Source organism: Ziziphus jujuba, chromosome 1 (genome assembly GCF_031755915.1).
Source record: "Ziziphus jujuba cultivar Dongzao chromosome 1, ASM3175591v1".
Taxonomy (NCBI): domain Eukaryota; kingdom Viridiplantae; phylum Streptophyta; class Magnoliopsida; order Rosales; family Rhamnaceae; genus Ziziphus; species Ziziphus jujuba.
The window spans coordinates 3,897,923-3,923,636 of record NC_083379.1 but is presented as its reverse complement, the minus strand read 5'-3'; the positions used below and the strand labels follow the sequence as shown (position 1 = coordinate 3,923,636).

Sequence of the window (25,714 nt, the reverse complement as noted above, 5' to 3'; positions counted from 1 at the left end):
ATATATATCACTCATCAAATAAAGTTACCATCATAATTTTTTAGGATGCTGTAAACTGTTTTCACATCATTAGAAATGGTTGAAACAAATTTAAAATCCCAGAGATATAAGTGGTAACTTATAGATATGAAAGGCAAATCTGCATAAAGGTGCAAAATTAGATGGGATTATTTTGAAATTTTCTATATTTTATAATTATTACTTTTTTTTTTTTTTTTTCCCCAAGCGGAATTGAAAACATGAAAAGGTACACAAAGAACTTATTCTTGTTGCTAAGATTGTAAAAATCAATGAAGCTTGAATTTCTAGGTAGATTATGTTTTATACATGATTGGCTAGCAAAATGTGAGTTTACAGAGACATGCATTCCCTAACTTTGGCATAAAAATTTTCAATGAATGACCACTCCGACAAGTTCTCTACCTAACAAAATTTTCCAGTTGAAGAAAACAATATAGGATCAGAACAATATTCGCTCTTGATAAATATCCAATGCCTGTATGACTTTCTCCATGAATAACTTTCGATGTAACCTATACCTGCATTAAGTTCATATCAACAATAAAATTCAGTGGATCTTATATTTCAAAACTCTAAAATCTCAGGAATCACAGAACTCAATGACCACATACTTGATTGCAGCTGCAAGGGTTCTTCTAGCTTGCGGCATAGAATCTGTCAGTAGTAAAATGGGAAAATATTATTATTAACATCCAACTTATCACTAAATATGATCATTAGGGGTGAAAACCAACAAATTCTCAATCAAATTTCTCACTAATAGAAGAAGAGTAATCTCAATGTTTTTACTAGGTTTTATATTCAGGGACTTGTTCATGTAGACGTAGTTAGTTACCAAGAATTTTTTGATCTTGCTTTGAGGTAGTGGGAAACTCTCCAAGCATCTGTAAGCATTCTTCCTGCAATTCCTTCACAGCTCTCCTTTCCATGCCTGGCATTGGAGGCACGTCTCCATCTGACCAAGTGGGCAGTGTTCTTGCTGCTGCTATGACCGCTCCATCTACAAATGTATCTCCACTATTGGATAGCCTACCTACAACATAGATGTTATAATGACCATTTAGTTATATGCTAGATTTAATTTGTAATCAAAATGAATAAAGCAAGTTGAAGAAAGAAAAATTATGTGTTCATACTGTTGTGATAATATTCTTCAGGAAGGCCAGATATATTGAAAACGGATAAGAAGGAATCCAAATGTATACGTGCATTGCCAGAGAACTGGATCACATCCCAAGGATTCTGCAATCATCAAATTAGATAGTGAAAATATGTCAATCAAAGCAGAGTATATTATACATAATGCTTTAGAAGACCTATTAGTCGATTTAAAGAAATTTATATGGAAAGAGCACTAAGGTGATCACACTCCATTACCTGCATTTTTAGACATACCAAAGACATCATTTTTCTTCCATTTGTTTTTTCTTGAAAAATGAGATCGCAAAATTTAATAAAAAGAATAAATGATAAGTTAGAAAAATCTTAGCATTCTACTGACCAGAAATTTCAAAAGACATGAGGTGTTGTTAGTTGAAGAAAACGACAAAATCAAAGTATTTACTTAACATATTATCGCTAAAAAGACAAGTAATTCTTTTCCATTTAACTCTTGGAAAAACTATGCTATTTACTTTTTGGTTTTTCAAAAGCCATAAGGTATAAAAAAAAAAAGTTACTTAAAAAAAAAGAAAAAAAAAAAAAAAAAAAGAAAAGGGGCACATAGCTTTCTACTTAGCAGCAAGTATAGCCAAAAGTGAATTACCACAGATGAAGAAAACCCATATCTTTGCATGAACATGTCATTTTTCTGGGGGCTCATGTAATTGACGGTCATCTGGAAAATTTATTAAATTCAATTAACCTTCATGTATGTGCAAAACTAAGGCAATATAACCAAATCTAATGTGCAAATGATATTTAAGCTGATCATTTTACAAGTCACATGGCAGTTGAGTTGGCAAAAAATGCATGTCACAATCTTCATACTGAATGCAGAATAAACAAAGATTATACACAACCAGCTAAGATCTCTGAGCTTCTCATATAATGTACTTCTTCTCATGGAAGAAGATAATGTATCCTTTGTATGCTCTCTAAAAAAGTTAAGGTAAAGGTAACGAATTTGGACTTGAATAAACAAAGTGACAGCAGCAATTATTATTGTAAGTTGTGCATTCAATATATTTATGTTTGCCTCAATTTTTCCCACTAAGAAAACTTATATTTAAATCTTGCCAGGTGCATAGGACCATAGGTACTGGATTTGGTTCAAACTACATCATTGTAATTTGGGATTCTTATAACCAAGCATGAAAAAACTTGTTATATTGGTTGTAATGAACAACAATCAAAATAAGCCTCAATGTAGTACAAAGCCAGAGCCAGTAATTACAACCTATTTGCTTTCTTACAGAAAAATATTGGAAAAGTGTTTAGATTGTTTTGTCAGTTTCTGCCATCCTTTTTGTGCTTTTTGTGATAAGCTGGATAGCCAGTCCAATTTTTTGCCTTCTAGTGTCTTTTCCTTTTTAAAGTTATGTATATATATATATATATATATATGTGTGTGTGTGTCATTTTATGTACTTTTACAGTGAAAAACTAGAATAAAAATTTGATAAAATGGGAGATATACCTCATCTCCTTTTCTAATTCGTTGTCCTGCATTTATCATCACCTCAAGCATGCGATCTTTAAAACGCCAATGGAAAAAGCAGTTTGGCTGGAAAGAATGGTTTAGCATGTCTGCAAATATGATAGGTATGAAACATGTAGCTAACATATACCCAAAGTACTAAGTGATATAACAAAAAACTTAGGTCAATAGAAGCTTACCGGCATAAGGTACTAGCATATTTGCATCTTGAACTAGAGCACCAATCCTCATTTGCATGCTTATGCATCGTGACTGTGCAATACTCACTGCCCACATGAATCTTTCAGGGTCACGGGCAAGACGCTTAATTTTAAGGGGTACACCAGAGTGCTGATTAAGGTTGGCGACACACAAATGCACAATAAGTTATAAAGAGAACTATCTATAATTCTTAGAAAAATAAAAATAAAGAGAAAACCAGCTACATCAATATCAAGTAGACAGGTTGTGAGTACCCAATTCTTTTCCCAAAATTTTAAGGCCCGCTCTTGTTGTTCTCTCATAGTTGAAGTAAGATTGGGATCCTGGAGCTCCAATAGATCTTCCTATAGCATATACATAGTAATATGGATGAACTTGGTTAAATATAGCAGTTTCCATTTCTTTAGAGCAAGAAGTTCACAAGAAAAAGTCAATCAGTAACCTAGACCTTTTATGGGGCTTGAGATTTAAGTGGTTGCAAAAGAAAAGTGAGAAAATCAAAGCATCAAATTAAATTTCAAACATTGATTACTTGTTATTCTTAATTCACACACCTCTGTAGCTAGAAGCAAACTGGTGCACTCATCTGCACTAGGTAAAAAGTCACCATACAACTGCCAAAAGTTATCCTTCTGATCCAATGCATATAAAAGAAGACATGCTAACCTTAGATCCCAATCTGTCTGCCAAAAAAGAGTTGTGCAAGGTATCAAGTAAGATTAGTTATGGAATGCCATTTTAAAATCAAGTAAACGAGATTACTGTTTACTGGTATTATGCATAACAAAAGAAATTACCAATAAATGAATGAGATATAAATAGAATTGAAGCATTTATTTTCCATATTGAACAACAAAAAAGAAAAAAACACCTCTGGATCAGTTGAGTTAATAATATCGAATATTGGATGACCCACTGGTATTATGTCTGGGAAAAACATCCATGGGAGCTTCTGGCTTATGGTCAGCATCAGTTCCAATGGGATTTCCATTATCATCTGTGTAGTTAAGCACAAAACCTCATTTATGACCAAAAACTAGGAGTAGGAATGAAACGCAAATGAAAACTAGATACTAAAATCACAGAAACTCCAAAAATCCACCTATGAATATTGCGGTTGTAAAAACCTCAACAACTAATAAAATCATTTAGGTGCATTCAGACATTCTTGTCTCCATTAAGCAGGAATAGATTATGAGAATGTCATTAATCATCCAATCTTCTAATCATCCAATTAAGCAACTCACCCTGGCACGGCGAAGTGGCTCAACATCTTTGGAAGCATAAACTCCAAAACCATCCGGCCCTTCTTTAAATTCAACTCCATAAGCTCTCATGCTTCGAACATACCCTATCTTGTAGAAATCAGGGTCTGCCGGCTCCAACTGTGGGATTGAAAGAAGATAGTTTCTATCACATTTTTTGCCGGAAACTATAAAGAACCACTCATTGTCAAGGTAATATGTGAAGAAATTAAACTAAATTTCGAACTCAATGAATCTGTGGTTACTAAGTAGAAGTTTTCAATATTCATTCATTATACTTTGTAACAAGATTGTATACAAGAATACAATCCCCCAACAAAATGATACCTTAAAAGTTTCCAAGAACTCCAATTTGTTCTAATTTTTATTTTTCTACGTTTTCCCGAAGGCCCAAGCAGAATATAAAGGAAACGGAAATAAGAGCCGAGATGGGTTTTTACCTCAGAGGCCGATTCTTCAACTTTAGTAGACTGGAACAGTGGAAATGGAGGACTATTGGCGGCGGCTTTGATGGGCTGAATGCTAATATTTGTGTCATTGGTAGAATAATATCTGGATCTTGGTGACCATCCATGCTTTAAGTCTTTAAACTGCTTCATATATATACATACCAAAATTAGGATAGAGAAACAAAGCGAATTTACATACATATGTAATTGTGTGCATATATGTGTATGTATCATATGCAATATATGAAGAGAGAGAGAAAGAGAGAGAGAGTGGGACCTGGGTCTGGGCGTTGGAGAAGAAGCAGTGAGAGAGTTGCTTAAGAGAAACAGAGGAGGCCATTGGAGAAGGATGTTAGAGAAAATATTACAAGTGAAGCTCAAGCAGATGAGAAAGAGAGAGCCTTTTAACGAGCTTGACAACGTTATCCACTTTGGCAGTCATTCTGTTCTGTCCCCCGCTGCTTTGATTTTAAACATTAAACTGCCACTTCCTTCTTGTATTTCTCGTTTATGGCCTTTTTTTTTTTTTTTTTTCACTTCAATCTGTAAATAATGGATTTTTTTTATTAATGGTGTAATATTCTATAATTATTTTTGTTTAATACATCTTCATTATTTTTTTTTAAGTGAAAAAATTATATATTTAAATGAATATTTTCACTACCTTGACCTCACTAACTTTGATTTAAAACAAACAACTTTAACAGAAATTCTTACAAGAAATTACATTAGAGAATAAATGGCATTAGATATCGAGAAAAACCTTTCTTTTTTTTCTTTTTTTTTTTTGGATTTATTTATTTTGTGCCGGTTAATGATTTATTGCATTTTGAATCAAAATTTATTATGATGATTCACAATGAGTAGAAAATCATAAAAAAAAAGTAAAATTGATGAGTGATTTACCATTTCCTTTAATCTCTCGCATTCTATGCATGATTTGCACATCTCATGGTTTCTATTTTACTGTGTTTTTCTAGTACACTACACGATCAAATTCATCACTAGAACAGCAAATATTCTTAACTTGGACCATGGCACCAATTTCTTTAGGCACCAGTTCCTTTCAAGTAATGTTGCTGAACACCTTAAATGCCAACCCAAACAAAATCCAGCCCTTCTCAAATTTTCTTGTTAATTACAGGCATGCAGAAATTGTTGCAATGCCTATGGTACATTGGAAACTATTTTACTATATTTCAAGTTGGATAAAACAGTGATCCTTAAAGGGGACAGAATACAAACATTCTCCTCGGTTTTACTCCTTCCCAATATCATATAGCACAAAATGAACTGAGCATCATTTGCCTTCGTGCTCTAGAAGATCATTTTGTATTCAAGATGCTCAGGCATTTCCTACTAACAGGTTGGGAAAGATAACCACAGGCCAAGATTGAGCATAAGGACCATAATATCAGCTCCTGAAGTCTTCGGCCATGAGACATACAACAACAATACCAAATAAACCACCTCGGCCAGAAGCTTTATCCCATTATACTTGTTAGGGGACAACAATGCTCAAGAAATGCTGCTTGATCCCTCAGAAGAACATTTTGATAGGTCCCTGTATAGATGGGAAGCAAATGAGCAGTAGAACTCAATCAAAAGATGAAAAAAAAAAAAAAAAACTCAGTCGAAACTGCAAACAGCGCAGATGATGTGAAAATTGAAGGTTATGTGATACCGACTTATAGTCAAGAAACAGTCTAGTGTGCAATTCAAATTTGTGATACTACTAGCATAGTGTCCATATTTTGCATATTTATCATACCCATATAGATAAATTTCTACTAAAAGATAGTCAGAAATGATAAAAGCTTAGAACTTTGCGCCTAATAGTATCTTGACATTACCAATCTGTTAGCTTAGCTTCATGTGTGCTTTCTTAAGCCTTAGGAAATTGAGGAATTGTTTTACTTTTCCAGACTTTCCAGAGATGGGTTGTAGATTGGGGTTTTGTCATGTTACCATCTTTCTAGTTTGATATTACGGTCTAGCAGAGTCTTAGTTTAGTTTTAATTGTTTCCTTTTCCAAGAATTCAGTGCAAGTCTAGATTCAAGGATGCAATTCATCCAAATTAATAGAAAAACAATCAAAAATATTTTTAAAAACTATACATCTCTGGCAACTTATGTTGCAACCCAAATCCAAGGTGTAATACAAAGTACATCCAAGGAATGATGCCTGGGCTTATCTTTCCAGCATCACCAATCTTCCTTCAAACCTCACCAAAGCCATGAATCTATCTGAGTTTCCTTACCATAACCACCCCTGTCATCAAAACCATACATATGTAAAATCTATCTCCAGGTCCCTTCATCCTCCCACCTTCCAAACCCTTCCGGTTAAACTCATCCAGTGAACCTAAATTTACTTACAGCTTGAAAAGAACAACATGTTGTTGCATTCAATAAATACTAGCATGTAAATGCTCCAGAAGCAAGAAATGAAGAACTTCAGTCTCAATATAGGTATGAAATGTAAAAAAAAATTATTTTCTCCCTTTTTCATCTTAATGGTTCTTTGTAGTGCAAAAAGATAGTTGAAAACAAAGTTAAAGCTTATGAACAACAGCCTAAAAAATAATAGCTTACCTCTTCTATTCTTTCCAATTGGCAATCATGTGATCCAGCAGTGCCAAAACCTTCCTCGCACCTTCATCACCTTCACCATCTCCAAGACATCCCAGAGCCTCATACAACTCCATTGCCTCCCTAATCCTTGCCTCCCACAACAAACCCCTATAAATCCTCTTCTTCAAATCGCCACCCGGAAAAACATTCGCAGCCACCATGGCCCTCACAACCTTCAAAGCCTCAAGAACCATCCTGTTCCAGCAAAACCCATTAACCAAAATCCCACAAACCTTCCCATCAAGCACGCAAGGTGAGCCTGGCCTGACAATCCAGTTGAATAATTTGAGCGCCTCTTTGGGCTTACCCTTTTTGAAATACGAAGCAATGAGCATGGTGTTGATGGGCATCAGGTAGTGGTGCGACACAGGGCTGTGCCTGAGGCGGGTGAGAAGGGACATGGGTCGGGCCATATCCGGCTGGGAAGCAAGAGAATCGACGAGAATAGAAAGAGAGATGGATTTGAGAGGTGGGTTAGTGAGGAGGGCTGTATTGGTGAGGTGGATTGCCGTGGGGAGTTGGTTGGTGAGGCAGAGTCGTGGGATGAGGAGGTTGATCTTGGTGAGCTCTTCTTGGGTTAGAATTTGATTGGTTGATTGTTGTGCAGAAGATGATAGAAATGAGACTGAGAGTGTTTGGAAACCGAGAAATATGTTTGATTTCGATGGAACGACTAGGAGTTGAAGGTGCCGATTGAGAGCTTTCATTCTCCAACCATGCTCGTGTTGCAGTTTTTGGTAGGGTGCGCAAGGAAGAGAACACTAAAACCCACTTGCTTTCAGACTCTCACATTCATACAAATTTGACATTATATAACCCTTTTTCTTTTCTTTTTTTCTTTTTTTTTTCTTTTTTTTTTTTTGTGGGTAATATGTTACATTATACTGTTATAACTAAGACTCTAAGCAAACAAAAACCAAATTAAAAAATTAAAAATAAATAAATAACTAAGACTCCAGAATTACATATATGTATATTTAAAGTAAATATTGGGGTTTTTCTGCTAGGGGACTTTATTTTGGGTGAATAACCCTTCAAGAACTTGATTATTTAAATTTAGCCTAAACATTTTTCAGTCATATCCTTGAATTAGAAATTCATTTTACTAATATTTGACACTTTATGATTGTCTAAGGCGGTATGTATTATAGTCCATAAAGGCTGCAGAAAAGAACAACAATTTTGGAGAAGTTGCGGATGCATGGTAAGCAGTATATCTTGTTTTTTCGTAAGCCTGTGTATCCATTATCTATGTATTATTGATCATTATATTCAATACTCATTTTTACCTTAGGTAACAATTTACACCATGACAACTTTATTTACACAGTTAAAAATTGTTCCATGAGAAAACTCCTATATGTAGAATCTCAAAAAGACATTAAATCCTAAAATGGTGGTACAATGGAACTGGTTCTCTCTCTCTCTCTCTGGTCTTTGTATGAAATTCCTAATATCTATTCCTTCTATGGATGCTTTCTGGCAGCAGCAACTCCTTTAGCTTTTCATTTCTGCAGAGGGAAGCAATGACTATAAGACACCATCGAGAAGAAAGTGCAGAAAGAAGTGGTCTTCCAAGGAAAAGATTCAGTTACCTCGTATGTATATCCACATATACAGTCACACTTATGTTCGTCGTAAAGGTTCTGCCTCCGCGGTTTGGACTTGATTGTGATGATTATTGTCGAGAGGCATGTACTGGGACATAATTGCCATGATCTCTGAGTCCATGTAAGACTGCAATGAAGGAAAATTGTTAACAAGCGAAGAGTTACTTAGGATACAAGTTAACAAGATGGTCATGAAGGTGGCAAATGAAGAAGGGTTTAGACATACCCGAAGTCTATACTTGTAAAATACATAACCAGCTATACCAGCTCCTGCTACGGCCACAAGGACGAGGAAAGTGAGGAACAATGCAAATCTTGATCCATGTCTTTCTGCATACAACATATGAACATAAATTAACATAAGCACAATCTAGAACCCCCAGCAGCAATCATATACCAATAAGAACATTTGTCATTATCTGTAATAAAGAGTCAATTACGGATTATGACTCAACTATGCAGCCTTACCGATACATGTATCATTCTCCTTTATATAGAGTTGGTTTCCCTTGCACTTGCATTCATATCCACCCCAAGTGTTCTTACAGCTGCAACCATTACATTGACAAGCAGTTCGTTCCTTGCATTCGTTGACATCTATTTCACAATTAAACAGATGAAAAACAAATTATTTTTAATATTATGTTTCAGAAGACTAAATTAGTAGCCCAAATAGCAGCATTCTTTGACAATGGTCATACTCATACTAGAAAAGAGCATCACCTTCACATTTATGACCATCCCCGTGAAAGCCTTCAGGGCATCGGCAGCCAGATAGTTCAGAGTTCTAGGGAAGAAAAGAATTTTGGTTAGAAGGTAATGGAAAATATAAATATCAATATATATTTCGTGTGACTACAGCAAATAATTTTCAACATAATAAAAATGTCTGATAATGGAATATGGAAAACCAGTAAATATGATGAAAGGGTAAAAAACACTAACCGAGCAAGCTGAGAAAGTTAACCCGTGTCTAGTCTCTGACCAACATCCTCCATTGTTAATTGTGCACCTAGCAGGTCCATAAGCTGTTGAGCAGAAAAGTAACATAAATGCTTTATACACCCGCTGCATAGTGCTGGATGCTAATTAAGTGAAATTGTCGATAGCTAGACTCTAGTTATGGGTGTACATCTTCTTATGGATCATTTTATTTTTTATCATTTCATTATATTCCAAATGTATGTATGAATCCCCAAGAAAAAAACAAGAATAGATGAAAAATTTACAGGGCATATATAGGAATAACTCTTTTCTACAACAAAAAATGGTATACCTTCACAAGATGTATAACCATCACCCTTGTACTGAACACCATTCACAGCAGGGCACTCACAAACTCTTCCCCTAAATGTATCCTGAATGAAAACACAAAAGGAAAACAAAAGCAAATTCAATTATAGATAGAGAGCTAAAAACTTTTTTACAGAAAAATTTCAATAGTGCTATTAATTACAAAATTTTGAATCATTAAATCTCTATGTATACCTTGCAAGCAGATATATTAGAATGCTTGTCCCGCCAACAGCCACCGTTGTTGTGAAGGCACTCATTAGTCTCAAGATCTGATTAAATCAAATCCGAAAATATACATACATATATATATATATACATATATATTAGTACATATTCACATGATAGTCACAAGAATCAGTACAAAATTGATATGAGGTAAGGACTTCAACCTCCACTTAAACAAACTGCAGGCTCAGTTGACTCCTTAAATCCAGAACATATGGCCTTCAGAACAGATGTTCTCTCCAATTTTCCTTCAAAGAGAGCAGAATAAGCACTTTAGAATCCTCATATAGTACATAAATGGGGAAGCAAAAAGTAAATTTAGAGAAAGTTTATTGGCAACAGGGGAATTGCCATGACTAGCTTAAATGACATGCTATTTATATGCCTCACACCCTAATGATGTGAAATATTATTGAGGAAAAGTAGTGGACTGTGAATAAAATATATTTTATATGGATTTTAGAATGTGAATCAAACAAGTTTAATTCAAATTGCTTTGTCTGTAGAGTTCTGAGTTCAAGACAATTAACACACAATGAACATGAGAAAACAAGAAATAGGGCAGCTAAGCAGACCATAACACACCTCGATACTGAGCATCGTTAATAACCAATGTTGGCAAGATGGTAACATCACCACGAGATCCTTTCCCAACCTAAACATCAGAAAGAAAGTAATAAAAACAATATTATTATGCGCTTAAATGAAAATAAATTTAAAATTAGCCCATCAAGGTTGTTCATATACATATTTTGGGAATTGAGATATATTTGTTTCTGACCATCTATATACAACCAGGATCCAGCAGCCTTATGATCATAAGGGCTATTATTGGTGGGAAAATGTGGGACCAAAAAAAAAAAAAAATACAAGTTTACCTGCACTATTTGCTCATTTTTTAGCACTTCATTCTCCACATCAGCTAAAGGGTCACCCATACATTTCTGAATCTTCTCAATGGGTAAATCTGCATTAATCATATGAAAGCTATTAGAAAATAAACAAACAGGACTGCATATAAAGCACTACCACCAGACAGAAGCAGGTACCAAGAGATTTCATGACTTCCTCAGCACATTCTTTGCTATATCTCTTATTTTTCATGGAACATCTGATATGAAAGTCAGTCACGAAATCCCACCAAACCCATGATCGGTTGCTTTCATTAGCAACTCTATGCACACAAAGCTGCCTCAAGTTCTCAAACACCACATCCTTCCCTTCATACCCTTCTCCGAAATCCTTCTCTGGATCAGGTGCACAATATCTCCCATGGTTTATGCATTGAGACTTGCATTGACTGGTAAGGACGAAAGCCTGAGGACAATACCAAGTTATGTAGTGTGGAGTGAAGAGAGTGTAACCCCCTTTCTCAAGAATCTGAGCATGACCCTTGAAACTCTTCACGAAATCCATCTGCTCATCACAACGAGCCCCACACTCATCATTGCTATTTGTCCAGAACTCATACTCAACTCTCTGATCAGGGTGGGGCATTGATTCTCTCCAGTCTAATTTGATCACAACATCTTCCTTGTTCTTCAAAGCCTCCTTCAAGCTGTCACCAAAAGATTTCTTTATCAAAGCCGATGGAATTCCAATCTTCTCAATGTACGCATCTGCATCATTGCTCTCCTCGGGAGAATCCATTGTTATTAGAGGCTCTTCGACAGTATCAGCAACCAAAACTGCTGAAGCCCCAGCCTGTTGAGCATTCCATACCTTCAATGCAAAGTAGCAACCTACAAAGACACCAGGAAAAAGAAACAGATTATACATTTTTATTAACACAACTTCTAAATGATTTTTATTCATTCATTTCCAAAACTGAGATTTATGGTTCATTTATAACTATCATTAAAAAGTAACATTCCCATCCATTTCAAACCAATTGAGAATTGTAGTAGGAAGCTGTCTTAATATTAAATCTCTGCTAATTGCTTTCTGGTTTTCTAGTATTCGAGAAGCATAGAGGATAGATGCAGATTGTGTTGACCTCAATAGGCAAGTGACAACAGGTGAAAAACAAAACAAAAGGAGTCGATGGAAAAAGAAGATTGTTTTCCAAATGATGGCCAGATAAATTACAAAAGACAGAGAACCAAATATCTCATTTACATCAATTGAACAGTTATTGCAATGAAGTGCCAAAAAGTTAACAAAGAGAAGTCTTAGGTATTTATAGCAACTTGACATTCCAGATCAAGCAATGCATTTTGGCCTCATTTGGAGATTACCAAAAAGATTTAAACAGGGGAAAAACAGAGCAACTGTAATAAAAGCGTGGTCAACCCACCTTACACATACAAAACATAAACCCAGAAAAGAAAAATACCAATCAGGTATTTTTAAAATTTAGTCCAAATCTAGTGGTACAAACAAAACTACCCTTATCCACTACCAAAAACTGGATATTCCAAAGACCAAAAAACAATAACAAAGGAACAAAGAACTTTCAGCCTAAGGATCTCACTGAATCAGTTATCAATCAATTTCTTTCTTCTGATGAATAAGCCATCAAATTAAATTATTAAAAACAGTATCTTTTTTAACTGGGTAAGAGTCGGATTTACAGAGAGAGATTGCCAAAATAATAAAATCACTGAAGGTTCAAAAAGACTTTATTTCACGAACCCCATCAATCAAATCCCCACCAAAACCAACAATTTTCAAAGGAATTGACAAAAACTCTAGCTAAGTCAATTAGACTAACAAAGAGTTTCACAGTCACAGAGAGAGAGAGAGGGGACTGGACCACAGAGTAGAAATGATTACCTCCACGATCAAGAAGAAGAACAGTGAGGCGAGGAAACCGAGGTTTGAAAGGCTTACCACCTTCAAAAGGCTCACACCCAAAAGACGCTTTATCGGGATAAACAACCGAACCAACAATGAAACCTCCATAGTCAGGAACTCCAAAGTTCCCAATAGCACCATCATGCTTACCACGCATACGCAATGGAGATAGAACTCTGATGCTCTCTGTCTCCACCACAAACCTTGCATGGACAACATGGTTTCCAAGAATACCCAGTAGCAGAAACAGAGCTAAGAGCTTCCTGAGAGAAGAAGAAGCCATCAAAGAAGCATTATTCATGATGATGAGCTTCCAAACTCAGAGAAGCTGCTAATGGCTTATCTTTTCTTTTCTTTTCTTTTCTTTTTCTTTCTGGGAGGAGGGAGAGAAATGGAAGAGAAAGGAAATGAAGACGTGTCTTCGAATGGACTCTGCAACGGTCTACAGGTGGAGAGAAGAGAAAGAGAGGTAGAGAAATAAGAAGGTTGGTTTGGTTTGGTTTGGAGAAAAGGAAGACTTTATTTGTGTTATGGTAAGTGTCTTAAGTTTCTCAATCGAGCTGTGACGTAAAGGAAACGACAGGTAAGACTTAGGGACACAGTGAAGTGTTGGACGGGGTCATTGGAACTACTTCTTTTATTTATTTATTTGTTTCTATCAATTAAATTATTATTAAATTTGTATATTGGATAGTTATGAATTATGATCTTTTTTGTTTTTTTTGTTTTTTTCCATGGTCAAGGATGAGAATGTTAGTTTATCCCTTCGTTTGTAAGAAAAAGATATATTTGTTTTATTATTATTATTTATTTTTTCCATCCTTGACTCTTTCAACTCCTTGGACAAATTTCTCTCCACAACCTCATTTTCTTCGGAATTTTAGGGAAAGAGAAAAAAATTTCACAGGAAATAACTAAAAATTAAAATTAACAAAATGAAAATCAAATGGACTGTCTACTATATCTAATTGTTACTTAAAGCAAAGACAAAAATTATGAAATTTTCATTAAACCAAAAATGACTCTTTTTTTTTTTTTCTTTTTTTGAAAGATTGAATGGCAATGAATGAGTAAACAAATAAAACTAGTTTAGCTTTATTTACTAGAGATGTTCTTAACTCAAGCATACTTTTTTTATTTATTCTGTATTTATTTTAAAAATCATTGTAAGAAACAATATTTTTTATTTTCATTATATTAATTCAAAAATATAATTTTGAATTAACATAATCTTAAATAATATCTATCTTATTTCATTAAACTAAGATCTATTTTTTATAATCATTGAATTACATTAAAAATTAATATTTTAAAATAAAAAAATAATTAAATATTGATTACATACTAAAATTCTATTTAAAAAAATAACTCTATTGAAATACAGTGAGTATTTAATGTAATCTAAAAATTAAAAAAAAAAAAAAACTTCATATTAAGTATTTTATTTGAACACGATAATATATACACACACATCATATCTATCCCACATTTAAGAATTTTTAAATCTCAATTTTGATTGATCCCAAAAAAAAAAAAAAAAAGTCTTGATTTAGATCTTTTACTTAAAAAAAAAAAAAAAAAAAAGGTAGTTTAAAAATGAAATAATATATGAAAACCCTTCGGTCTAACATCCTTCAATTTTGATTTATTTACAATCAAAATTCATTGTCTTTCTAAATTGAAGTAATTTGTTGTTATTAATGACTAATTAAAAGAAGAGCCTTTAGGCATATTATAGGTTTTCTAGAGTTTTTTGGAATTATATTTTAAGGTTATTTTACATGTTAAGAAACGCACTATAGTAAAAATTGGAAAAATTGAAAGAGTGTTAGTGTTTCCAATATAAAATTTTATAGTGTGAATTCGAAGATAAACCAATTATGTCAATTTTACTTCATAAATATAACATTTTACAATAAAAAAAGTAAAGCCTATGCCAAAATTATTTTTGAATAATATATGGATGCTATATATATAAACCATTAATTTCGATCTTATGTTGGTAAAAAAAAAATGCCACCTTATTATTCATATTTTTTTAAAACACAAAATGGAATGAAAGCTTTCATTTATTTATTAATTGATATCTTGAAAAGCCTACTAGTGGCATGTTTCATATGAAAAAAAAAAAAAAAAAAAAAAGCCACTAGGCGCATTATTCGGTAAATGTCAATTTACCCAAAAAAACAAAAATAAAAAATAAAAAAATTGTAAATGCCTTCTAGAAGAGATTCTCTAGCGATAAAGTTCATATGTATGATTATATCTCTTGTAAAATAATATGTTTAAAAAAAAAAAAAATCTACTTAACCCTAAAAATGATGTCTATGTTTATAACATGGCGTACAATCGATTCGTGAAAAGTAAAAATCTATTGGGCACAATTTTCATATACAATAATTTGTGGCCCAAAAAGAAAAAAAAAAAACGAGGGAAAGGGAAGACGAAGACGAAGACTCTGGACTTGATTTGTAGTTTAGAAGAGTCTTTTTTTTTTTAAGTCTTTGTGGAGTTTTCTGCAAAAATAAAAAATAAAATAAATGAAGTCTTTGTGGCGATGTTAAGTCAATGGAAAAAAGTAGCTGACCTTACAAGGCATGTTTGAGTATACAATGGGGCAGCCAATAAAATTAAATTCAATGGGTCAATTTTTCGTTCTTGGCCCCAGGGATTTTTTTTTTCAATTAAAATATCAATAATTTTACATTTATTGAAATTATTTATTAAAATTTTGATAAACAATGATATTATCATTATACAATTAATTTTTCCATTCATATACTATCATATTATTATTTACCAAAAATTTTATATAAATAATTTTGATAATTGTAGCGTTGCTCTTAAAATATTTATATTTCAGCCTATCCATGTATATTACATATGTTGAAAAAAAAGAAAAAAACAAAAAAAGTAATTTTAAAGTCATGGTTTGTGTTGATTGTGCACAACCACCATTCCATAATTGCTAAATCGTATAAAATAACAATAGAAACAAATAAAAAGGAAGTTTTTTAGTGAATAATTTTGTAATTAATAATTAATAAATTAACAACTAGTTAAAATTGAAATGGAAATTAGAAATCTGGTATCTCTTATTAGAGTAATTGACCCGGCCAGAGTTGACTTCACTCCCATATCTGTAAATTATGTACTTTATTTTTATGAACAACCTAAAAAAAATAAAAAATAAATAAAAAATAAAAAGATATTTTGAAGTCTGTTTGGTGTCAGTTCCATCTACTTTCGTTTTGAACAAAGAATTAGAGGGTGTATCTAATAGAATTTGAAAGACTTTTATAAAATTGAAAAGTTTGAATGAATTCAATCAATCTCTGTAAAATGGTCTTTTTCATGCCCCTTTTACTAGCTTTATAGACCCTGAACACAAAGAATTCCAAGTCTTTTATCTTTCCCACCTCTGTTTAGTGGACCGGATCAACGCTCAATTGTTGAGTTGAGACATTCTGGAGATGGTAGTAAAAGACAGTAAATTGCGTGGAGGGTGCTTTTCATACAAGTCGCCAAGTCCTGTGGATCATTGTTACTGTTTCCAAGAGAAGTATAGAAGCTTGGAATCAAATCCAACTTATAATGATATTCCATTTGGAAACATATATTATGAGTTTGCTAGATAATGTAATATACCAATTTGAGTAAGGTATTAAGACTTATCTGGGTCCGTTTTGATTTGTGGTAAATCTGTAATGAAATTAATTTTTTAGGAATTGTTGCGCTTTCTATTTCTGTTAGGTGTAACTTTGCTTCCTATGCGCATTATCATTGACTGAACAGCAATAGTTTGCATCCCCCTTTTTTTAATTTTTTCCTTTTTTTTTTTTGGTTTGGTTTTGTAATGCTTGTGAACCACCTAACGAGTATCTTTCCTGACAGTGTCTGATGCATATTGGAAATTCACTCCACCATATTAATGATAATACAAACATTAGTCTTCCACGATGCAATTCATATTTGACGATAAATTCAGACTCCAACATGATTAACAATTCATAAACTACAAACTCCAACTCCAACATGATCACCCATACATAAAAACTATGTACAACTCTATTTCAGTTGGTTTCGAGTTTGTCTACAATCTACCTTCACGTTGTTTCTTTCTCCAGTCCCATGGCTCCTCAGGGTTTCGTAAAGCCCATAACCCCATTCTCTTTGCTCGAGCCTCCTTTTGCCACTGAAAATGATACATTTTTGAGATTCAGAGACGGGATTAGACATGTTGAGCACAATCCAAGTACTGAAAATTAGTAAACACAAGCATGTTAGTACTCACCCTTGCAAATTCTATGCGTTTGTCATAGGCTATGTAGTGCCAGGCACACCCTTTTTTTAGCATCACTTCCTGTTTAAATTCAAAAGAGTAAGACTTTCTGATTTAGTATTTAACAGAAGAGCTGAATTGTTCAACACATATTTATACCTGTACAAAAATGCCATTGCAATATATGTCACCCACAGTACGACCATAACGATCTTCGCCATAGACTAGAATTCTCAAACACTTTCCCTGAACAAGCTTAGCCAGTTCCTCCTTGGCTTCATTTCCATAAGGCATTTCACCTTCTGGTGCATCTATTCCCCTGCATACATATAGCCTTAAGATTATCATTCACAGTCCATATAGTAGGATTTTGGCTTGTCAAATTCAATATATAGAGTTAATTATTACGTATAACAGTATAAGTATAATACCGCAATCGAATCCTATACTTCCGAGCAAGAATCTCCTGGTTCTGAATATTTAGTACCCTGATGACACAATTTATGAAATCCACACCTTTGAAAGTTAAAATCCACTCTTTTGAAAGTTAAGTGGCAGAGATTTGAAGTATTTATTAAGCAAAATTCAGACACGATAAAATTGAACATCCAACCGATATCCAGCATCGATTATCCTATTGTGGAGTTCATCAGCCTTAGCATATTTCTTCTTTTCCCGCGCTTTGGATCTTTTCACAGCTGCTATGTTTACTTCTGGGGGTATGCACAATGACTCCCGGGGGTCGGCTGCACTGACATAAACTGTCACTGTATCACCATCTGCAACTGCCTTTGCATCAACCTGGTTTCAATCAAATCGATTCATCCTATATAGGTATGATAAAAATTTGCTTCATAGAAGACACATTTTTCTTGTGTCCTAAGCATAGAAAGTACATGAAAGTAATATTAATTTTACTGGTAGTGTTTGCATTTCAAACTTCACTTCCTCAGGTAATGAAGCGGGGACGCCAGCAGAAAGTTCAACAAGAGTTTCAGGAAGAGGGAGACCATAGAAAGCCAATAAGCCCTATAAAATAAGCAATTGCATACAAAGAATAAGTTTACATGTTAATTTCTTTTCTTCCACTCTAAGCAGTACCTAACAATCTTAATATTCCAGATGTACCTCAATGTCTGGCTTTTGATGACTGCTCAAGGTTTGGATTATAAGCCTAGCTGCTTCTTCAGCTGTTCTTGGAGGTGGTTTGGCTTCCTTCCAAGCCTCAACTAGCTTTCCATACCTTCAGATATATATTTTGCCAAATTATTCCCCAGAGCAAAAAATGCATAAAATACAAAAAGGTTCAAGCAATTGGGTTTTAGCTAGAAACTCCTAAACATATGGACACAAAATAAATAATATATTTATTTAAGGAACTATAGAAAAAAGTGACAGAGATTTGCATGTGACAAACCATTTAGCCTGAGCCTTCCTGGACGAGATGACATGCTTGCTGAGTCCTTCTGGGACCTAAAATCATGAGAAAAGACAAAAAAGAAAGAAAGAAAAAAAAATCCATTTAAATTAAAATGTACTAATTTCTCTCTCTCTTGAGATAAGTACATCATAAAGAAACCCAGATATCTTTTCAGTCGTTATTTTACTTAGTCAAATACCCATTTCCCCATATACTGGCTGAAACAACACCAATTTGTTCTTTCCCTAAATAAATGATCATTTTTCTTTATAAAAGCCTTCTACTTGAATGCAAGAATATCAGGTTGAACATTTTACATTCCAATATTGGTCTTTCAATCTCAACAAAAAATCAAATTCAACACTGCAATTATATATAGCAGTAAACAAAATCATTTGCCATGAAAACAGAGCAAAAAAGATAAAGAGAAAAGGACCCTTCAACATATTTATATACCTGAGAAGTGATCTGGAACTGGAAAAGGTCCTGGGCAAGAGCCGAAACGCCAACGTTGGCAGCAGAAATGCCATGGGGGCCAAGTGATTGAGAGTGGTCATCAGTGGTAGTGGGTTTGCAGCAATGCCCAAATAGAGACCTTAGCACGTTTCCCATTTCCTTTTGTTGTTTTTCTTGTCGATCTCAGAGATTCTTATCAGATTGGATTCACAGTGTGAAGCCCGAGCAGTGAAGAACAGAGGAAAAAGAGACACCTTTTTAGACCATAGAGAGGGGAAAGCACAATGGTCTTCGTACGGTATGGAAAAAAGGCCAATGATTTTTATAATTATAAATATATTTGTATAGAGCAATCTTTTGCTTCTTACTTATTTCTTTTTTGCCTACTTTCAAGTTTAAATTGATCCTCAACTACTTTTCTTCTACGCTGTTCCTTATTTTGGTATTTATTAAGAGAAGAGAAGGCAAAACACCCACCCAAAGACAGATGTCTTGTTTTGATTGGTCATGCCCATTTTTCTTTATATTTTCTAATGAATAGATTTTTTATTTTTTATTTTTTATTTTTTTGGGGCAAAAGATCAAACATCAAGGTCAAGATTCAAGATTCAACACTTTTGGTTAAATGGTTGCTTTTGAAAAAGAGATTAGAATTACTATTTCTATAAAGTAAAAAGCATTATTCCCAAAAAACAAAAATAAATAAATAAATCACCCACTATAATTATGTGTGGTATGTATGTATGTCCATAAGTTTGCAAAGTCCCATGGGAATGTTTTTAGAGTTGATTAACAATTTGCCAAAAAACACCTAATCAATTGAAAAAAAAAACCCTTAAAATGATGGCTTTTGCTCCATGGTGAGAGTGTGTCCTTCAATTTTTGCACCCAACCCAGAAACCAGGCATGGAAGATAATCAGGCTAAAAATAGGCAATTGCAGCTATCACTGAAATCTTTGTCGCTTGTCTCAGAGGAACCAGAATGGCGCTTTGAACAACGACTGTTTTGCTGGGCAAACTGTTAAACTATCCGTACATGAAAGGCAAAAGCATGGAAGGAGGGCCATGCACCAGAGAGAGAATGAGCGCAACGCAGTTGGCATCTTGGGCTTCGAAGATTAGGCTATTGGAGTTGGGGATATGTAGCCCAGAGACTCTTGGCCCAATAGGATGGCCAGAATTTGCCTAACAAATATTTAATCTAATTGATACTACTTTTTTTTTTTTGTTGTTGTTGGATTTTATTCATTCTACTTAATTACTAGATGGTCTATTTTGATTTAAGAAGTATAATTAAGAATTTTTTTTTGTTTTTTTTTTTTTTTTGAATACTAAGAGTTTGTTTTGCAACTGTTGTTGCAGGTTTCCATATCACGATTCACCTGTTCCGAATCTGCTAAAATGAAAACACAAACAATTTATAAAAAATAAGAATTTATAAATAGGGGTAAATTCAAAGAATCTTAAACATAACTGCATCTACATTAAAATACTCAACTTTCATAAAGTAAAGTTCTTAGATTTTCTCAATATATACCTTCCAAGTACACTTGAAGTTTTATTCAACATAAATTGGGTAAAAGCTACAATAGTATAGTTAGTTCCATTCAGATTCGAATTTGGATTATCATCCTAGAAAATTGGACTGTCTTTTCTGTAAACTAAAAAGTAAAGCACATAATACATTGTTACAAATATATGCATACACACATATTAAATTTTTATATGAATGTGTCTGGCTTTATGTATATGTATATGCATACAATAGTCTACGCATATTGTATATGTGTAAATAAAACACACTTCATCTACATGTATCTATAGTAAAATATAGAGGGCCGCAAAGTTGTGGCACCTGCAGATCTAAAATCTGTGTTCACCATGTAGTTTGTACAAGCAGAAGTAAAATGAAATACAAGAGCAGCTAAGTATTCTTCATAGCAGTTTTTTTCTAGATAGGTCAAACAATCTCTTAAAAGCTCAGGATCATGAGCCTAAGATCGAATATAGTATTTATTGGTTTCTGCAATACACAAATAAAACTTCTGATTTTCAAGGATACTAGGAAAACGAAGGCTAATAGGCTATCAGATTTTGAAGGACGAGAAATAAAATGATTTGGTGGAAATGAAGGGTGTGAGAGAGAAAGAGAATAATCATATGCTTCTACTCCGAGCCAAATTAAGGAGGAGTGACATGATCAATCCCATTATCACCCTTGAAATTTTCTTTAAACTAACAACTTTCATTACTTAATTTGATCTCTAATTTTCTCAGTATTTTGAAGGAAAAAATAAAAAAAAAAAAAAAAGAAGAAGGAAAAAGCTGAAATAAATAGAGCTGATTGGATTAATGATCAACCCTTTTATCGTGGAAATGATCTTAATTAACAAGATATGCTTTTATGTAAATATTTGAGTAATTATGTATGCATATTATAATTAAAAAGACAATCATGACTTATATATTTATTTATTTTGATTAAGGAGTACTGGCCTTTTATTCAGAGTATTATGATATGTTGAAATTCAAGTACATTTTACAATTTAAGTATTTCTTGGTTAAATTTGTCCGGAAATGATAATGAGTGTTGCCATTATATATTACTTTGGTTTGTAAGAAAGGTCAGGTTGTATAAGTAAAGCACCCTTTGATACAACAAAACCAAAAGTTAATTACTATACTTCGTCAATTAGTGTATGTGTAATAAGATAGGAAGGTGATAAGATATATTTTGACAGCAGCAAGAAAAAAAGGGAGCTTGCCATATGTCTTTGTTAAACAAATAATATTTACAAGAGAGAGACAGACAGAGTGGGGGAGGAAGGATTGCATTCAAGGTATGAAAATTGGTCTTATTACACCATAAGTAAAGTTTTGTTCTATGCATTTAAAAAAAAAAAAAAAAAAAAAGTTCAGAAGGAAAATTTGAAATTCGACTGAACGTTTAGGGATATTTTTGTAACTTTCCTGAGAAAAAAAAAAAAAAAGAGAAGAAGAAAAGAAAAGTTAAAAAACCATCCAATACTAGTTCACTGAATTAGCAATAATAAAGTTATGGTGATGGAAGCACCAAAATAAGATATATTATCCTCTTCATGTCAGAATCATGGTTATCCCAAACAAAATGGATCAACACAATAAATGAGCCAAATAAAATATCTCAGCTAAGAACAAATTAATAGTCATGTGATTATTGTGAATGCCACCAGCTTAATGGAAGCACTAACTCGAGTATACTATCCCAGAATTCGGTCATTTACAGATCGGAATGGAGATTTTTCTACAATATCATGATTAATTTATACTTTAACTCCACCTCAAATCTCCATATATATACACATACACATACAAAATTCATGTATGAATTGTATTGATCTTTGCCAGCTAGCTTATACTGCAATATGAATATGATGATGAGCAGTGTCCACTTCAACTTGATCATCATCCTTCAATTTCTGCCTTTTTCCTTTCTTGCTCTGTCACATTTAGACACTACTGCGAAGCTATGCTCAACTGTTGATGATCGTCTCCCTATCACATGCAAAGGGACCGAGAGAGAGGCACTGCTGGACTTCAAGAAAGGTCTCACTGACCCTTCTAGTAGGCTTTCTTCCTGGGGTGGTACAGATTGCTGCAAATGGTATGGAATTGAGTGCAGTGATCAGACTGGCCATGTAACAAAGATCGACCTCAGAAATCCTTACAAGTTTTTCAATGGTGGAGAGTTTGACTCAGAAGCTTATAAGAGGTCTTGTTTGGGTGGTAAGATTGAGGTCTCTTTGGCTCGTTTGCAAAATTTGAGTGATTTAGATCTCAGCTTGAATGATTTTGAAGGTATTCAGATTCCAAACTTTTTTGGTGAGATAAAAAGTTTGAGGTACCTCAATCTTTCTTTTGCTTCATTTTCTGGGGAAATTCCACCCCATCTTGGAAACTTGTCAAGCTTGGAGTATCTTGATTTATATGCAGATTCCTTTAGCACTACAGGCACTTGGGACTTACAGTCAGAGAATCTTCAATGGCTCTCAGGTCTTTTTTCCTTAAAAAGCCTCAACCTGGGATTTGTGAAACTCGATAAGGTTGGTGCAAATTGGCTGCCACAAGTCAATTTGCTTTCTTCTTTAGTAGAGTTAAAGTTGCGCTTTTGTGGACTCCAAGGCCTTCCACAGTCCTTTCCAATTCTTAACTTCACATCACTTTCAGTCCTTGATCTATCAGATAATTCATTTGGCTCTCCTATGCCTCTCTGGTTGTTCAATCTTACAAGCCTTACCAAACTTCATTTGGTATGGAACTTCTTCAACGGTCCCATTCCAAGCGAAGTTACGAACTTAAATTCTCTTGAAGTCCTTGATTTAGCAGCTAATTTATACCTTGAGGGTCAGATTCCTAGATTTCTTGGAAACCTTAGCAAGTTGCAGATATTAGACCTTTCAGGAAATAATTTCAGTGGTAAGATTCATGACTTCTTAGACCGGTTCAAAGCTTTCCCGAAAAGTAGCTTAGTATCCATAGATTTAAGCTCCAACTCTTTGGAAGGTTTTTTGCCTGAGTCCTTAGGAAATCTTAGAAGTTTGCAGCATCTAATCCTTTCTGGCAACTCCTTTTGGGGTTCAATTCCTGCATCCGTTAGAACACTGTCTGAAATGAGAGTATTAGATCTCTCTTACAATGAGATGAATGGGACAATTCCAAAAGGTATTGGGAAACTCTCTAATCTTGTTAATCTAGACCTTAAATCCAATTCCTGGGTAGGAGTTGTTACAGAATCTCACTTGATGAATCTCACAAACTTAGAAAATCTTTGGCTTACTACAGAACCAACAAAGTCCCTTGTTTTCGATGTGCCTTACCAGTGGGTTCCTCCTTTCAGCCTCATTGCTATTAGACTACAGAACTGCAGAGTAGGTCCAAAGTTTCCCAGGTGGCTTCAAGCTCAGAGTGAGCTTTCCACTGTTAGCCTCGTAAGTGCTGGGATCTCAGATACCATACCAGAATCATGGTTTACCAGATTATCTTCTCAACTGGTCTTATTAGATTTATCAAAAAACCAGATAAAAGGGAAGTTACCACAGGAATTTGTATGTCCAAAACTAAATGCTATTGATTTGAGTTCCAATCACTTTGATGGCCCCGTCCCACTTTTCTCCACCAATGCAAGCCAGATTTTTCTTCATGACAATTTATTTTCTGGATCTATTCCAGAAAATTTTGGCCAGCAAATGCCGAGATTAGAGAAGCTATATCTTTCTTGGAACCATCTATCTGGTGGAATTCCTTCATCACTATGTGATATAGCTAGTTTGCAAGTTCTTGCTCTCAGGAACAATCACTTAACTGGTGAACTTCCTAACTGTTGGTTCCATTCCTTGACTTTATGGGCGGTGGATGTAACCAACAATAGCTTATCTGGTCCTATCCCAACTTCAATGGGTTTCCTTCCTTCCCTCACCATTCTCATGTTAGGAAACAACAAATTCAGTGGGGAAATTCCTTCTTCGTTGCAGAACTGCTCAGGCTTAACTAGCATCGATCTTTGCAAGAATAGATTCACAGGGAATCTTCCATCGTGGATAGGAAGGAGAGAAGCTTCACTTTTCATGTTGAAAATCCACTCAAACAAGTTTGGTGGACATGTACCAGAAGAGTTGTGCAATCTTCTAAATCTTCGCATATTAGACCTCTCTGACAATGAATTTTCAGGGGTGATTCCTAATTGCTTACAAAACTTGACAGCCTTTGTGAATGTTAATATTAGCAGCCAGGCTTTTGTGGGACAAATTTGGTCTGTTCTGAAAGGAAGAGAGCCTGATTATAGTAGCATCATTGCTAATGCCAACAGCATCAACCTTTCAGGAAATAACTTGACAGGAAAGTTACCTAGTGAGATGACAAGTCTTTCTGCATTGCAAAGCTTGAATTTATCAAGGAATTATATAAGTGGAAGCATTCCAAAGGAGATTGCAAATTTGGAATATCTACAAACACTTGATCTATCACATAACCATCTTTCAGGACAAATTCCTCAGAGCTTGTCTTCCGTGACTTCCTTGACAAAATTAAACTTGTCATACAATGATCTGCAAGGAAGAATACCCCCACTTCCAAAATTCCAAGATGCATCGATTTTTGAGGGGAATCCATCACTATGTGGAGATCCTCTTCCAACCAAATGCAAAGAGAATTGATATGTAACAATGGATGTATAGTTACCAAGTTTTAAATTAATAAGCAGTTGAATGATGAGGAAGAAAATCTTTCTTTTCCTTTATAATTTGTTCTGGTTTTTGAACTGTCTTTATTTTGCTCTGATACAACTTATATGTTAGCTATTTGTTATGAAGCATAAAAATGCCCTAGAAGAAAATTTATTTAAGACATTATATTCAAACACTG

The 25,714-nt window shown here is 34.2% G+C and overlaps 5 protein-coding genes across 5 annotated transcripts; 1 reads left to right on the top strand and 4 right to left on the bottom strand.

Annotated features, from left to right (window-relative positions):
* Positions 1-291: 291 nt before the first annotated feature.
* On the bottom strand, positions 292-5,062 carry LOC107411866 (protein PLASTID TRANSCRIPTIONALLY ACTIVE 14). Its single transcript, XM_016019534.4, has 13 exons — positions 4,873-5,062; positions 4,587-4,736; positions 4,129-4,266; positions 3,753-3,878; positions 3,436-3,564; positions 3,136-3,225; positions 2,860-3,010; positions 2,660-2,769; positions 1,787-1,858; positions 1,158-1,263; positions 857-1,054; positions 633-675; positions 292-539 (listed from the first exon to the last, which is right to left on the bottom strand). Exons 1-13 carry the CDS (start codon positions 4,933-4,935, stop codon positions 461-463), a joined length of 1,455 nt encoding a protein of 484 aa, XP_015875020.3. The 5' UTR covers positions 4,936-5,062; the 3' UTR covers positions 292-460.
* Positions 5,063-5,688: 626 nt separating this feature from the next.
* On the bottom strand, positions 5,689-8,063 carry LOC107412002 (uncharacterized). The gene is made up of 2 exons (XM_016019694.4): positions 7,191-8,063; positions 5,689-6,159 (listed from the first exon to the last, which is right to left on the bottom strand). Exon 1 carries the CDS (start codon positions 7,934-7,936, stop codon positions 7,196-7,198), a length of 741 nt encoding a protein of 246 aa, XP_015875180.3. The 5' UTR covers positions 7,937-8,063; the 3' UTR covers positions 5,689-6,159; positions 7,191-7,195.
* Positions 8,064-8,470: 407 nt separating this feature from the next.
* Positions 8,471-13,670, bottom strand: LOC107411991 (vacuolar-sorting receptor 7). The gene is made up of 13 exons (XM_016019684.4): positions 13,136-13,670; positions 11,410-12,102; positions 11,239-11,327; positions 10,946-11,015; positions 10,525-10,608; positions 10,328-10,404; positions 10,116-10,197; positions 9,785-9,867; positions 9,563-9,626; positions 9,308-9,436; positions 9,066-9,169; positions 8,825-8,966; positions 8,471-8,740 (listed from the first exon to the last, which is right to left on the bottom strand). The coding sequence occupies exons 1-12, from the start codon at positions 13,455-13,457 to the stop codon at positions 8,856-8,858; spliced, it is 1,908 nt and encodes a 635-aa protein (XP_015875170.3). The 5' UTR covers positions 13,458-13,670; the 3' UTR covers positions 8,471-8,740; positions 8,825-8,855.
* A 3,391-nt stretch (positions 13,671-17,061) lies between these two features.
* LOC107411824 (staphylococcal-like nuclease CAN2) lies at positions 17,062-19,720 on the bottom strand. Its single transcript, XM_016019496.4, has 9 exons — positions 19,315-19,720; positions 18,856-18,911; positions 18,567-18,681; positions 18,357-18,467; positions 18,052-18,239; positions 17,870-17,926; positions 17,598-17,757; positions 17,451-17,519; positions 17,062-17,351 (listed from the first exon to the last, which is right to left on the bottom strand). Exons 1-9 carry the CDS (start codon positions 19,468-19,470, stop codon positions 17,250-17,252), a joined length of 1,014 nt encoding a protein of 337 aa, XP_015874982.3. The 5' UTR covers positions 19,471-19,720; the 3' UTR covers positions 17,062-17,249.
* A 2,726-nt stretch (positions 19,721-22,446) lies between these two features.
* LOC112491094 (receptor-like protein EIX1) lies at positions 22,447-25,547 on the top strand. The gene has a single exon (XM_048467286.2). The coding sequence runs from the start codon at positions 22,720-22,722 to the stop codon at positions 25,504-25,506; it is 2,787 nt and encodes a 928-aa protein (XP_048323243.2). The 5' UTR covers positions 22,447-22,719; the 3' UTR covers positions 25,507-25,547.
* Positions 25,548-25,714: the final 167 nt, after the last annotated feature.